This window comes from Typopeltis vanoorti, chromosome 15 (genome assembly GCF_054136105.1).
Source record: "Typopeltis vanoorti isolate ZY-2024b chromosome 15, IOZ_Tvanoo_1.0, whole genome shotgun sequence".
Lineage (NCBI taxonomy): Eukaryota > Metazoa > Arthropoda > Arachnida > Uropygi > Thelyphonidae > Typopeltis > Typopeltis vanoorti.
In genome coordinates this window covers 114,690,987-114,704,942 of record NC_143563.1, presented here as the reverse complement: position 1 = coordinate 114,704,942, position 13,956 = coordinate 114,690,987, and the positions used below count along the sequence as shown (strand labels likewise).

Sequence of the window (13,956 nt, the reverse complement as noted above, 5' to 3'; positions counted from 1 at the left end):
GAAAGAAAGGGTACCATTGGGCAGATGTATGATGAGCGTATATAGATACATTGATATATATAGATACATCAATGCAAGGAGATGTGCTTTGCATTATGGGAGATACTAAGACAAGGAGTGACGAGAGCTTGGTCCACCTTTACCATGAGTTGCCTCATCCTGAAGATACTTCAGGCGCAAACTTTGTTTGCTTGCACTTGGATAAAGGATTAAACTAAATTTATTATAGTCTAACCAAGTGGGAAAAAACTTCCAACATCTTTCTCTAAATCCAGAATTGAAAATGTAAATCATTTGAGGAGTATGTATGTTACATTTTTTATTGTAGTGTAGTAAAGTAGTATAGGTACTTCAAAAATGCCACATATTAGATGAAAAGTATGTTTCTTTACAAATGTGCAGAGATTTTTTTTTATACTCCAAGAAACTACCAAGTAATAACGTAAGAACATGCGGTATTTTCTTCTTATTGGTCATGACCATTTCAGAACAGAATTTGTTTACAGTGTTCGTTTTTATTTATTTTTTTCAAAACAATCTGCATGACTTCATTTTCCCCTAACTTTTGTCAACTGAACTTAAAAAAATATAAGGATGTCATTAATAATTGATATTGCTTTATTTCATGTCTCACAGAGAGCATAGCTAATACATAATATTGTCTCATAACTATGTTTTATTTTGCAATGCATAATTCTTGGAAATGGGAGAGACAAACTGTAGCTCTAAGTATTGCAGCTGGCATTATACATTATTATAAGTGTACAGTTCTGATTTACAAAACAGACCAAGTACAGAAACTATTAGCATTCTGTGATTTCAATTAGAATTATGAATAAATAATTAACAAGACTTAATGTAGAAAACCATATACCTTTTTTTAATAAATACCTTTGCAATTACAATAAGTCCTTGATTTGTTACTTAAAGAGCCAATAGGCTTCATTTTGACAATGTAACATTATTTAAATTAAGGGGATATTAAATCCCACATTGTTCTGATCTTTGAGTTTCTTATTCGGTTTTGAAACAATGGGATTTAATATCCCCTTAATTTAAATAATCCGTGCAGTTATTTCATTCTGAAGGCTTCCACTCAAGTTGAAAATCTGCATAAGCTGAATGGCACTTAAATACAATGCATTTTTGATATATATTTTCGTTTCAAAGGATAAAGTTCCAGCAGATTTTGCTGAAGAAAATAAAACTCAGAGAAAATAAAGTGTTTCAGTATCCTTTTGAGTAAATAAATATAAAATCAAAAGCAATTGTAAGAAAACTAATACAAGTATTACTTATTCATTATGAATATATAATACTGTATGTACCATCCTCACTACTGCAGTTCACCCCCCACTTCCCCTCGTAAATCATAACATGCAACATCTTGGATTCATGTCTTCATTGAAAATCACCAATAATTTTTCCATGTTTAATAATATGCCTCTTTTCTTGGAAGTGATCGAGGATTCCATTGGCTCTTTTTATGTGTTACATAATGCAAACTTTTCTTTTATCATTGAGCCTTGATTTATGAAGGCTATCACTATGCAATTTAAATTATTTCCTGGGATGTAGTCCTGCGGGCCTGCTTGGGATCTTGCTTGCATGAGTCATACAACTAGTGTATTTCCTGTGTGCATGCTTGCAAGTCTATATATGTATTTGTGTCATTGTCAGTAAAGCCCCATCACACTAGTCTAGTTGAATTTTTTTGTCACTTGTACGTCGTGGTTGTGAAATTATTACGGAGACATTCATGAGGCATCTTTTTTTTTTTTTTTAAACCTTATTTTAAACCCAAGGAGTGTACAGGATATGATAGTACTACATGAAAAATTTACGTCATTACTAACTTCCTATCTACAATTTTCCTCCAAATCAGTCTGTTACTTGTCAAGACTCCAACATTATCAGATCTTATATTTCTATCGTCTAAGGCACTATGTACCGTATCAATCCACCTATATCTTGGTCTTCCTCTGGGTCGTTTTGCTGCCAACCTGGCAGAGAACACTTGTTTTGGTAATCTTTCTTTGCCCATTCTGTTTAAGTGACCATACCACCTGAGATTAGCTCTGCTAACATTCCTGAATGCTGACAATGTCAAGTTCTTTTCTAATATCCTTGTTTTTAATATGATATTGCCATTGATGCCATCTGTTCACACCTCTAATCTTTCTTGGGACTCTCATATCTGCGGTCTCTAGTCTTCGGTCAAGCGTTTTTACCCAGCTCTGAGATCCATAAGTTAAAACTGGTTTGAACACTGTCTTATATGCAGCTAATTTGGTGTTCCGACTAATTTCTCTCTTATTCTATATGAATTTATTCAATTCACTTTCTACCATATCAGCTTTGTTGATTCTGTTGTCTATTTCCATATTTAATTTACCATCTTCAGTAAAAATTGTGCCTAAGTAGCTGAAATGTTTTACTTGTTCCACAGGTTCCCTGTTCACAGCACAGTTGACATTTTCAACAATTCTACCTGTTGTCTTTGTCTTTTTAATGCTGACCTTCATACCATATCTATTACAACAGTTATTCAATTTAGTCAGGGAATCTTGCAGACTTGAAGCGGATTTATTTAGAAGTATAACACCATCCACATAAAGCAAAGAGCTGACATTAACATCTCCAATTCTGATATCATATTTAATACCACTTTCCTTCATAATGTGATCCATATAGATAATGAATAACAGAGGGGATAATGTACATCCTTGTCCCACACCACATTTAACATTAAACCATGTTCCTGTACTTCCTTCAATTCTAACTGCTGACTTACAACTCAAATAAAGATTAAGTGCTGCTTGATATAATGCCCCATTGACACCATATAACTGTAGCGTATTAAATAGCTTTTCTCTTGGCATTTTCTCATATCCCTTTTCCAAATAGACAAAACTTAAATACAGATCTCTGTAATATTCCCATGCTTTCTAGACTATTTGTAGTAAAGTGAAGATCTGATCCTGACAGCCTGTATTTGGCCTGAATCCAGCTTCTTCACCAAGCTTTTCTTTCACAATTCTTCTCCACCGTTTCTCAAATATACTTGCATAGATCTTGCCAGGAACACTCATTAGGGAAATACCTCTGTAATTCTGACATTCAGTTTTATTTCCCTTTTTATATATGGGTACTATTAGAGCTCTACTCCAATCATCGGGAATTCGTTCCTCTGTCCAGACTTTCTAAACTATACAGTGCAGCCACTGTAAGACTTTTATACCACCATACTTCAGCATTTCTGGTCGAATATCATCTACTCCTGCTGCCTTTCCACATTCCACATTTCAAGCATTTGATGGCTTTTTTTTTACTTCAAGTATGGATATGTATTCTTGACTGTATGCCTCTTGAGTGCTTTTTACCACTGTGCTATCACTGCTTGTTTCATTTAGCAATTTTTCAAAATAATTACTCCATACTTGGTGTGACAGAGAGTACTATCATATGTTGGAACATGCTGTTAGTAATAACCAGTCCATGTTCTGGGCAGAAATCCAACAGATATTTGCCATTATTATTAGCTTTGCTCTTTTCTCCAAATTTTCCCCAAATATTTTTGTATGTCTCACAATCATTTCCTACTCTGGTATTTAGATCCCCAACAAGGACCAACTTTTCATTTTTCATTGTGTCAGTTGCTTTTTCTAAAGCGTCAAAAAATTCTTCCACTTCTATCTTAGTAGAACCTTCTGTGGGACCATAGGCACAAATAAGTCTCATTGTCCAGTTCCCCATTCTCATGTAGTATTATCTCATGTAGTACTATCATATCCTGTACACTCCTTGATGGTACATGTCAGGAATTTGATAATGATGATAATTTCATCTAAAACTTCAATTTTCTCTGTCATATAATTACTCCATACTTGGTGTGCTGTAATGATGGTAAAAGATGACAAAATTTCATGCCGGCTGGGGCGTCGCCCGGTTAAACAAGGCCCCCGTTGTTTTCGCCAGAGAACCAGGACAAACAGTGAAAAGTCAGCTACTGGAACAAATCTGAAAACAAACCCCAACTCAACATCACCAGAGTTCGGTACTATCAACGTAAGAAGCCTGAATGGCAAAAAAATGGAGCTAGCTGAGGGATTCGATGAGTACCAGATCGACATAATAGGGGTGACTGAAACAAAAAAGACCAAAACTGGTGAGATCTTTCTGAGCAATAAATACAGAATGTTATATTCAGGCAATGACAATCAAGGAAAAGAAGGAGTAGCCATAGTATTCAACACAAAATACGAGGCTAATCTTCTTGAATGGCAGTCAGTCTCAAGTAGAGTAATGTGGGCAAATATGAGAATGGAGAACTGTACAATGAGACTTATTTGTGCCTATGGTCCCACAAAAGGTTCTACTGAGGTAGAAGTGGAGGAAATTTTTGACGCTTTAGAAAAAGCAACTGACACAATGAAAAATGAAAAGTTGGTCCTTTTTGGGGATCTAAATAGCAGAGTAGGAAATGATTGTGAGACATACAAAAATATTTTGGGAAAATTTGGAGAAAAGAGCAAAGCTAATAATAATGGCAAATATCTGTTGGATTTCTGCTCAGGACATGGACTGGTTATTACTAACACCATGTTCCAACATAAAAATGTGCACAAATACACATGGAGAGAAGAGGCAAGGAATCAGAAAAGTCTCATTGACTATGTTATTGTTGATAGTGATGTTTTCTCCCTGGTGCAGGACACCAGAGTGTACAGAGGATTTGAAATTGGAAGTGATCAATATTTAGTCTTGAGCAGGATAAAATTGAATTTCATATTGAAAAGAATAACATGTAAGAAAGTTTTAAAGCGAATAAAAGTTGAGCAGCTCTCAGATGTGAACTGTAGACTAAAATACAGAAAAATTATTGAAAAGAAAATGAAAGAGTTTGAGAACAGGAATCAAACCTTGGAGATTCAGTGGCAAACTCTGAAGAAAACATTGATTGATTCTGCCAGAAAGGCATGTGGTGAGGTTGTGTGCAAGGATAAAAAAATCAGAACTCCCTGTTGGACACAGGAAGTTAAAGAGGCAGTGAAGGAAAAGAAGAAAGCATATCAAAAGTTCCTGGCAAATAAGTCAGCTTTTACTCTTGCAGAATACAGAGACAAATGCAAGAATGCTAAACAGTGTGTAAAACTAGCTAAACAAAAGTCATGGGAGGACTTTGGCAAGAATATAGAAAATAAATATCAAGAAGGTGGCAAAATATTCTGGAGGTTGTTGAAGAAGCTTAGGAATGGAGGAAAGAGTGCTGTAAAAGGAGTTACAGATGATAAAGGTGGCATGAAAACAGGAGAAAAAAAGATATCCTTGAAGTATGGAGTAATTACTTTGAAAAACTGCTAAATGAAACAAGCAGTGATTACAGCACAGTAATAAAAAAACACTGACCAGGCATGCAGTCAGGAATACATATCCATACTTGAAGTAGAAAAAGCCATCAAAGGCTTGAAATGTGGAAAGGCAGCAGGAGTAGATGATATTCGACCAGAAATGCAGAAGTATGGTGGTATAAAAGTCTTACAGTGGCTGCACTGCATAGTTCAGAAAGCCTGGACAGAGGGACGAATTCCCGATGATTGGAGTAGAGCTCTCATAGTACTCATATATAAAAAGGGAAATAAAACTGAATGTGAGAATTACAGAGGTATTTCCCTACTGAGTGTTCCTGGCAAGATCTATGTAAGTATACTTGAGAAACGGTTGGGAAGAATTGTGGAAGAAAAGCTTGGTGAAGAACACGCTGGATTCAGGCCAAATAGAGGCTGTCAGGATCAGATCTTCACTTTATGAACAAATAGTCGAGAAAGCATGGGAATATAACAAAGATCTGTATTTAAGTTTTGTCGATTTGGAAAAGGCATATGACAAGCTGCCAAGAAAGAAGCTATTCAATACGCTGCAGTTATATGGTGTCAATGGGGCATTATATCAAGCAGTACTTCGTCTTTATTTAAGTTGTAAGTCAGCAGTTAGAATTGAAGGAAGTACAGGAACATGGTTTAATGTTAAATCTGGTGTGAGACAAGTATGTACATTATCCCCTGTGTTATTCATTATCTATATGGATCACATTATGAAGGAAAGTGGTATTAAACCTGATATCAAAATTGGAGATGTTAATGTCAGCTCTTTGCTTTATGCGGATGATGTTATACTTCTAAATAAATCTGCTACAAGTGTGCAAGATTCTCTGACTAAATTCAATTGCTGTTGTAATAGATATGGTATGAAGGTCAGCAATAAAAAGACAAAGATAATGAAAATAGGCAGAATCATTGAAAATGTCAACTGTGTTGTGAATGGAGAACCTGTGGAACAAGTAAAACATTTCATCTACTTAGGCACGATTTTTACTGAAGATGGTAAATTAAATAGAGAAATAGACAACAGAATCAGCAAAGCTATTATGGTGGGAAGTCAATTGAATAAATTCATATGGAATAAGAGAGAAATTAGTTGGAACACTAAATTAGCTGTATACAAGACAGTGTTCAAACCAGATTTAACTTATAGATCTGAGAGCTGGGTCAGAAGTAAAACACTTGACTGAGATATGAGAGTCCTGAGAAAGATTAGAGGCATGAACAGATGGCATCAGTGGCAATATCATATTAAAAATGAGGATATTGGGAAAGAACTTGACATTGTCAGCATCCAGGAATGCATTAGGAGAGCTAATCTCAGGTGGTATTGTCATTTAAATAGAATGGGAGAGGAAAGATTAGCAAAACAAGTGTTCTCTGCCAGGTTGGCAGGAAAACGACCCAGAGGAAGACCAAGATATAGGTGGATTGATACGCTACAAAGTGCCTTAGAAGATAGAAATATATGATCTGATAATGTTGGAGTCTTGACAAGTAACAGACTGATTTGGAGGAAAATTGTAGATAGGAAGTTAGTAATTATGTAATTTTTTCATGTAGTACTGTCATATCCTGTACACCCCTTGAGGGTACATGGCAGGAATTTGATGATGATGATGATGATACTCCATACTTCAAGGATATGTTTTGCTCATGTTTTCATGTCACCTTTATCATCTCTAATTCCTTTTACAGCATTCTTTCCCCCATTTCTAAGCTTCTTTAACAACCTCCAAAATATCTGACCACCTTCTTGATATTTATTTTCTATGTTCTTGCCAAAGTCCTCCAATGACTTTTGTTTAGCTTTCTTACATTTGTCTCTGTATTCTTTAAGAGCACAAGCTGACTTATTTGCCAGGAACTCTTGATATGCTTTCTTCTTTTCCTTCACTGCCTCTTTAACTTCCTGTGTCCACCATGGAGTTCTGATTTTTCTATCCTTACAGACAACCTCACCACATGCCTCTCTGGCTGAATCAATCATGGTTTTCTTCATTGCTTGCCACTGAATCCCCAAGGTTTGGTACCTGTTCTCAAACTCTTCCATTTTTCTTCAATAATCTTTGTGTATTTTAGTGTACAGTTCACATCTGAGAGCTGCTCAACTTTTATTTGCTTTAAAAACTTTCTTACATGTTATTCTTTTCAATATGAAATTCAATTTTATCCTGCTCAAGACTAAATAGTGATCGCTTCCAATTTCAAATCCTCTGTACACTCTGGTGTCCTGCACCAGGGAGAAAACATCACTATCAACAATAACATAGTCAATGAGACTTTTCTTTTTCCTTGCCTCTTCTCTCCATGTGAATTTGTACACATTTTTATGTTCGAACATGGTGTTAGTAATAACCAGTCCATGTCCTGAGCAGAAATCCAACAGGTGTTTTCTATTATTATTAGCTTTGCTCTTTTCTCCAAATTTTCTCAAAATATTTTTGTATGTCTGACAATCCTTTCCTGCTCTGCTATTTAGATCCTCAACAAGAACCAACTTTTCCTTTTTCATTGTGTTAGTTGCTTTTTCTAAAGTATCAAAAAATTCTTCCACTTCTACCTTAGTAGAACTTTCTGTTCCATAGGCACAAATAAATCTCATTGTCCAATTGCCCACATCACTCTACTTGAGACTGCCTGCCATTCAAGAAGATTAGACTCATATTTTGTGTTGAATACTATGGCTACTCCTTCTTTTCCTTGATTGTCATTTCCTGAATATAACATTTTGTATTATAATTACAGCTGTTTTGCTTGCTTCAGTTTAGGAGTACCCCTGTTTAAATGTCATTGGCTATTTACTCATGGATTCTTAGGGCATTATGAGTGTAGATGTACTAAAAAGTATATGTAGCCTAAGGAATAGAAAATTGCACATACCTTTTTCTGGGTGTTGTGGCTTTTCCTCAGTCTGCGATGTCGAAAACTGCAGTGTGTGTGTGGCGGGGGGTGGGGGGTAGGCAGTTTGGTAGAATAAGTTAGAGAAACCCGGGTTTTTTCGTAATATATAGAAACATGTAGTTTTATATAGGGTGGGGAAAAAGTGAAAGGGTTAATTTTTTTTAAAATAGGGAGGGGGAAGGGGAAAGGTGGTTGACGGGGTGTGGACCGTTTCGACTATTCGTGGTCGTCGGGTGAGTGCTTCTGCTTTAGAGGTGTTTGTGTTGTCTCCTATTGGTCGGGGTTGTGAAGCTTCTAAACCTCGGAGATTATGTAGGGCCTGTGTACGTTGATGGAGTTCGCGTCACACTTTATAGCTATTGTTTCCGATATTCTGAGCATTGTTTCATTGTCTTGTCTGTCTATTATGATGGCCTTGTCTATCTGCGGGGTGTGTTTTTGTTCAAGGGCGTGAATAGCTATTTCCGTTTTTCCTGTGTTTTGTATACGATTTTTCTTTTTGATGTTGCGTTTTTTAGTGTTTAAATGTTCTGGAATAGGGATGTTACAGTCACGGAAGTGTTCTTGTAGTCTTGCCCATAAAGACCTGATGGTGGAACCTGTGTAGGTGATGTCACAGTCTTTTTGGCAGGGAAACATTTTGTATTTATTGCTCAGAAAGATCTCACCCGTTTTTGTCTTTTTTGTTTCAGTCACCCCTATTATGTCGATCTGGTACTTATCTAATATTTCAGCTAGCTCCATTTCTTTGCTATTCAAGCTTCTTATGTTGATAGTATCGATCTTTAACTCTGGTGATGTTGAGTTGGGGTGTATTTTCAGATTTGTTCCAGTAGCTGACTTTGCTGTTCGCCCTGGTTCCCTGGCGTAAACAACAGGGGCCTTGTTTAACCGGGCGATGCCCCAGCTGGCATGAAATTTTGTCGTGTTGTACCATCATTTTCTATAATGATTTAAGCCAATAAGAATACAATTTGGTCGGCTAAATCCCAAATTGCCAGCCCCCATCCTGTTTTGTTCAGTATCCAGGTAATCTCCACCCCAATCCCCACCTTTTCATGGTGCACCCAACAGGGTGCACCATGAAAAGGTGGGGATTGGACATTAGGTCAGAAGCGCTGGTCGGTTCTCCGCATTCCTTTATAGGCTATATGGAGGTCTCCTCTCAGTTATACAACTTTGACCTTTAACACCCCTAAATGAGATTAAAGATGTGATATATTTCATGGTCATTGGAAAAATATTTGGCATTAATGAGAGTAAGTGCAATTTTTTTATAAAAAAAGGAGAAGTAAATCTACATTTCTTTTGTATGTGCGCAAAGATTGTTTCTTGTGTATGTATTAAGTAAAATGGAAAGAGGTTGCGTGCATGTGTGTGTGGATGGATGGATGGATGGAAAACAAGAATAAAAAAAAAGATTGCCAATCAATTGGACACTTTTAAGAGAAAAAGTGAAATCTCTTCATATCCATTATTACAAGGAACAAACAAGTTGGAGAAGGATCTCCTTCTGACAGTTTTACATAAACTTTCACTGCCAGTAAAGGTTGGTTCAAAAGATTTTAAGCAATTTAAAGGTGATTGGCAATGCAGCTTCAGCTGACCAAAAAGCAGCAGCTTTTACTGAAGAATTTTGCAAAATAATTGAGAAGGGGTACAGTGCCAGAACAAGTTTTTAATGTAGATGAGTCTGGACTTAGCTTGGAGAGAATGCTTAACAGGTCTTATGAACACTGACATTTGGGTGTACATTGACTGGAATCCATACACATCGATAGCATTTTTCACCTAAAAAATGCTTTTCTGAGAGTTAACCAAGAAAGGGAACATCAGTTATTTGCAGTAGGTCACGGAATGCATTCCCCACAGATATCGAGGGAAAAGTGTAGTTCTGGCAGTTGATTCATTCATTTCATAAACACACACACATACAATGTCTACAAGCTTATAATTTTTCATGTTGTTTTAATAATTTTTACTTTTAGTCTCCATTGTTATAATGTGCCTCTTCTTATCATTGTGAATAATGTATTTTCATCACAGTTTACATTTCTGAGGCATTTGGGTTTTTTATTTTGTTTACAACAAATACCTATCTAAGATCAGTAACAAGATCAAACTTTTTCTCAAGGCAGAAATCAAGTAAATGGTAATGACATTATCAGATGTGCATGTGTTATCTTAGTAAGAAGCCATCTGTTACACTAAAATGGAGAATATTAGATGTTTGCTCAATAAAAGGTGAACATACAAGATCCTGGACAGAACTTGTCTTTGAAGTAATGCACAAGGCATATCCAGTTCCGAAGGTTATATTCTCATAATCTCACTCTCTGGTAAATTTTTGAAACCTTTTTTGTTTGTTTCTTTATTTCTATATGTAACTTTAAAATATGGCTGTATCCAATAATATTCTCTATTTTAATATCTTATATATGCCAAACTGAAGCCTTTCAGCTCTATTTTAGCTATCTATTTATGTTCACAAAGTGGCACTTTTTAACAAGAAAGTACAAGGTCATCTAAAACATTTAGGAAAAATTAACAAAAAAATAATATTTTAGTCTTTCTTTTTCTAGGAAGGACAAAATTTATGCAGAATAATTGATTGAAAATTTTCCATTGATATTGATAGCGTTTTTCTTTGAAATAATTTTATTTATTATTTTTTTTTTTTAAAGAAACGGTTTGTTATGTAAGATTCTCTGATTTTGTTCAGCCATTAACTCACTAACTTAAATGTCAATATCATATCAATTCTTCTCCCTAACCACCAAACTCTACTTTCAAATTTCTTTAAGCTCTCCCCATAACCAACATTCCAAAGTCCTGATATTACTAGGTTGCCCATCTTTGTACATTTCCAATGTTTCTACATCTCAGTGAAAACTTGGTGACCAAATCTTACCTGACATAACTGAAGAACAGAAGATTCCATCACTGTAGGAATGTCTATTCACTATAAGTCATGGAGAAACCAAGACTTGTTCCAGTTCGAGGACTTAGTTTTATCATTTAGGCAATTTGAAAGAAATCTTCAACATCCACTAGAGTAATCCTGGCAACTTTATTAATAAATGAAAATGTGTCATGCAAATAGAAAATGTGTCACTAGTGCAATTTTCAAATCTTGGATAAATTGCAAATTTTGCATGATCCAGTTATCACTCCATCTTTACTCTAATCATTCATTCTCTTTATTGTTAGTAGCATTTTGCATGAAGTAGTAGTAGTACTAGTAGGTTACCTTAAAAGCTCCAAAATGTTAAGAAGCTTAAATTTTTTCTGTTAAGGATTGTTTTTTTTTCCTTAATTATTCCCCCCCCCAATTCCCTGTAAATCACAGAATTGCTGATGTATGAAATAACAGATGCATGTGTGATGCTGAATTAATATATTATTTGTTATAAGAAAATTGGAAATTGTATTACAACTACTTAATTTTTATTTTTTAGCAGGTTCCTGTGTCGTCCAGTAGCCAAGCTCAAGCATCCCTTTTAGCGCCTGCATCATTACATATACCACTTTCCTCATCTGCTGGTTTAGATACCACTCAGTCAAGACAAATAGTTTCAGCTCCAAGTGGAGATAGCCAAGCCTTAGTTCCTGTATCTGTTTCAATACCAACAGAATCTCATAGTAGCCATTCACATCTCCAGGATAGCCCACAAGGTAAATATTTAGTTCTAGTATACCATATCATGTGTATGCTATCAAAGAGTAACTTCATTTGGCAACATTTTCACATTGGATTGGAATCTTGGTAGGACTTTTTCATTGTTGTTATTTCAGTCTGATAATCATATTCCAGGATTGAATCCAGTTTTAAGAAAATTAAAAATGCTGTTTATAGATGCAGTAATAGAATCATCTATTTATGGATGATTCCTGTCTTTTCGTTAGGTTTTTTTGTTCCATTTTGAAAACTAAAATGCAATAATTTTTCCCCCCATATTTTTATTGAAAATTTGAAAAGTGCATAGCCTAATGCTAACTTCTGTAATTCTAGGTTTACAGAAGAAAGACAAGTTCATTTCTCTTGCTGACTAGAAATTTTAACCCCCCCCCCCCCAATCAATTTCATTGTGAGCTGATCTTTACTTTTTACATGCAAGCAAGTAGACCTCCAGTCCCATCCAGAAGAAACTTGAATTTTCAATCCAACAACTCGGTAAAAACCATGGAACACACAAGTTGCATGTAAATGATTACCAGTCTGGGTATTTATGAACTGCTGTTTTCATATAGAATGCCATGGAAATGTGCTTGACCTTGGCAGTGGAGGGATGTGGAAACTAGCCCTTTTCCTATATCTAAAAGTTATGGGTAAATGAGTGCTTGATCCATTGTAGTATAGATCTAAAAGCAATTTAGAATTTTGGCTAAGTACAGATTTTCACACAGCTTTATGTGACCATCATTGACATTATTCCCTATGTAAATGGCTGCTGCATTTATTATTACTGTTTGGTAAATTATGTATAAAACTTGAATCTCCCCTTTTTTGACCTTCTGTGGCTTAAGATTTGTCTACCATTTCCCATATTCTGATAATCATTCTAATCCCTTTAGCTTCTTATCTGTGAAACTAGATTTCATTCAAGCCAGATTCTCTCACAGCAAGGTCATCTTCAAATGTTCATAATTCCAACTGATTGTTTTTTGAATTCCACTGACCAGGCTGGAAGAGAAGCAGAGATATTTGTCATAAGTATTTGTTTAAAAGAAATCATTCTTCACCCAAGATACTTGACAATCCTCTCGACACACACACAGTAACTGAATCTTTCCTTACCTTTATCCTTCCAGGTACACTATCGAGGTGACTGCTCCTCTTGCCAATTCAAATCACAATCTCGTCCACATTTCATCTCATCATCATCAAATTCCTGCCATATACCCTTAAGGGGTGTACAGGATATGATAGTACTACATGAAAAAATTACAACATTACTAACTTCCTATCTACAATTTTCCTCCATATCAGTCTGTTACTTGTCAAGACTCCAACATTATCAGATCTTATATTTCTATCGTCTAAGGCACTTTGTACCGTATCAATCCACCTATATCTTGGTCTTCCTCTGGGTCATTTTGCTGTCAACCTGGCAGAGAACACTTGTTTTGCAAATTTTCCTCGCCCATTCTGTTTAGGTGACCATACCACCTGAGATTAGCTCTGCTAACGCATTCCTGGATGCTGACAATGTCAAGTTCTTTCCCAATATCCTCATTTTTAATATGATATTGCCATTGATGCCATCTGTTCACGCCTCTAATCTTTCTCAGGACTCTCATATCTGCAGTCTCTAGTCTTTGGGTAAGTGTTTTACTTCTGACACAACTCTCAGATCCATAAGTTAAAATTGGTTTCAACACTGTCTTGTATACAGCTAATTTGGTGTTCCGACTAATTTCTCTCTTATTCCATATGAATTTATTCAATTGACTTCCCACCATAATAGCTTTGCTGATTCTGTTGTCTATTTCCATATTTAATTTACCATCTTCAGTAAAAATTGTGCCTAAGTAGCTGAAATGTTTTACTTGTTCCACAGATTCTCCATTCACAACACAGTTGACATTTTCAATGATGCTGCCTATTTTCATTGTCTTTGTCTTTTTATTGCTGACCTTCATACCATATCTATTACAACAGTTATTCAAT

At 35.6% G+C, this 13,956-nt stretch overlaps 1 protein-coding gene across 32 annotated transcripts in view; it reads left to right on the top strand.

Annotated features, from left to right (window-relative positions):
* LOC150099090 (uncharacterized) overlaps positions 1–13,956 on the top strand; it is a 479,515-nt gene that overhangs the window by 107,151 nt on the left and 358,408 nt on the right. For 31 of the 32 annotated variants that reach the window (XM_090405399.1, XM_090405406.1, XM_090405404.1 and 28 more), the window contains exon 3: positions 11,744–11,960. In XM_090405399.1, coding sequence (XP_090261525.1) covers positions 11,744–11,960 — 217 coding nt within the window. The remainder of the gene's footprint in view (positions 1–11,743; positions 11,961–13,956) is intronic. The other variant, XM_090405381.1, reaches the window with a different exon arrangement.